The sequence below is a fragment of the Loxodonta africana genome, chromosome 10, assembly GCF_030014295.1.
Source record: "Loxodonta africana isolate mLoxAfr1 chromosome 10, mLoxAfr1.hap2, whole genome shotgun sequence".
NCBI classification, from domain to species: Eukaryota; Metazoa; Chordata; class Mammalia; order Proboscidea; family Elephantidae; genus Loxodonta; species Loxodonta africana.
In genome coordinates this window covers 28,716,158-28,717,943 of record NC_087351.1, presented here as the reverse complement: position 1 = coordinate 28,717,943, position 1,786 = coordinate 28,716,158, and the positions used below count along the sequence as shown (strand labels likewise).

Genomic DNA, 1,786 nt, shown 5'->3' with positions numbered 1-1,786 from the left:
CAAGTTAACTCATTAGCTAGCTGTGAGTAAATGTCGTGGTCTCCTAGTTCTCTAGTTGCTTATCCTTCCTCTTCTTATTCTTCATTCCTCTTTTCCAGTTAATGCATTATTAATATTAAACCTCATAACTGAAACCATCATTCCTTACTTTTTTATAGATACTATTTGCATCTGCAAGAAATTGTTTCTTTCAGTTTGCTCTACTGAGATTTAAAATGCATTTTGAACTTTTAAATGAAAGTACTTTCCCAAAATGCACTTACCTTGTGCCCTCACAAATTCTTTGCAATTACAATTTGATGATAGCACTTGAAACAAGACTCTAACACAAGACTGTGACCAATGCTGTGTATACAAAAACTGTGGCACTTAATGCCTATCAAGTTAAAACAAGAAGTTAATGAAGTTAATGAGGGGTTGCCTTGTTGGAATTTAGAAACTTATTCTTCAGTTTTCTCATGGCTCTCTTAACTTCTTGATTCCTCAAGGCATAGATTATCGGGTTCAGAATGGGAGTAAAGATGGTATAAAACACAGACAGGATCTTGTCTACCAGAAAGCTGTTTAGTGGCCACATGTAGATGAAGACGCATGGTCCAAAGAACATGAAGACAACTATGAAATGAGCTGTGCAAGTGGAAAAGGCCTTGGATGATCCTCCTGAAGAATGATGCTTGATAGTAACTAGGACAATAACATAAGAATTGAAAAAAGAATAAAGCAGGACAAGGCAATTATACTATTTGTTGAGATCATAAAGAGACCCAGAATATAAGTATCTACACAAGCCAATTGGAACACCACAGGAAGGTCACAGAAAAAGCTATCTACCTTATTTGGACCACAGAATGGTAATGTGAGGGCAAATATAACCTGGCTCATTGAATGCATGACTCCCACGACCCAGGAAGCCACCACAAGAGCAACACACACCCAAGGACTTACGATTGAAGCATAGCGGAGGAGTTTGCATATTGCAATATACCTGTCAAAGGACATAGCCATGAGTAAAATAATCTCAGTACCAGTAAAAAGATGTAGAAAAAATATCTGGGTTATGCAACCATCAAAAGAAATGGTTTTGTGTCCAGTGAGGTAGTCTGTAATCATCTTGGGGGTGGCAAAGGAAGCAAGAGACATATCAATGATTGAAAGATTGGTAAGCAAAAAATACATAGGAGAGTGTAAGTGAGGGCCAGCTAGAACTGTGATGACTATGAGACTATTACCCACCACTGTAACCACAAAAACAATGAAAACACCAAGAAGAAAAACATCTGTAGCTTCCAGGAATTAGAGAGTCCCAGCAAAACAAATTCAGACACAGTTGATTTATTGGCAGTATCCATTGTCTTAATTGATAGGTGGAAACCTGTATCAAAGAAAAAAATCAGGAGAAAGTAGTATTCCTTAAAGCAAAAGCTCCATTTCTAACAGTCTGCTTTTCCTGAAAGAACAATGATCATTTGGTTTTTCATTTCAATATTTTATGTGGTCATGTGTTGCCCAGGTTCCTTGTATAGAACATGAGGACAATTTTTAATTAATGTCCTTTACATCAACTCAAACAATTATTTCCTGGGTATTTCTTAGAAGCCAGCATATGAATGTGAAGATTTCCATGCTATCCTTATACTATAATCAGGTGGTTCCTTTATTATATATTGTTCACTTCTGTTTGGAAATTGTTCTGTCCCAAGCAAAAGCTCTTTTTTTAACCCACCTGACAGTGGTTTCCAAGACATTGCTGTATTTGCCATGCCAAGTCAAAAATCTAAAAAAGCTA

The 1,786-nt window shown here is 36.7% G+C and overlaps 1 protein-coding gene across 1 annotated transcript; it reads right to left on the bottom strand.

Annotated features, from left to right (window-relative positions):
• Positions 1 to 332: 332 nt before the first annotated feature.
• On the bottom strand, positions 333 to 1,524 carry LOC100670186 (olfactory receptor 4K2). The gene is given in 3 exon segments (XM_003421636.3): positions 333 to 711; positions 714 to 1,250; positions 1,253 to 1,524. Coding segments are annotated over 3 exon segments (939 nt in total). The 5' UTR covers positions 1,350 to 1,524; the 3' UTR covers positions 333 to 406.
• Between the last annotated feature and the right edge of the window lie 262 nt (positions 1,525 to 1,786).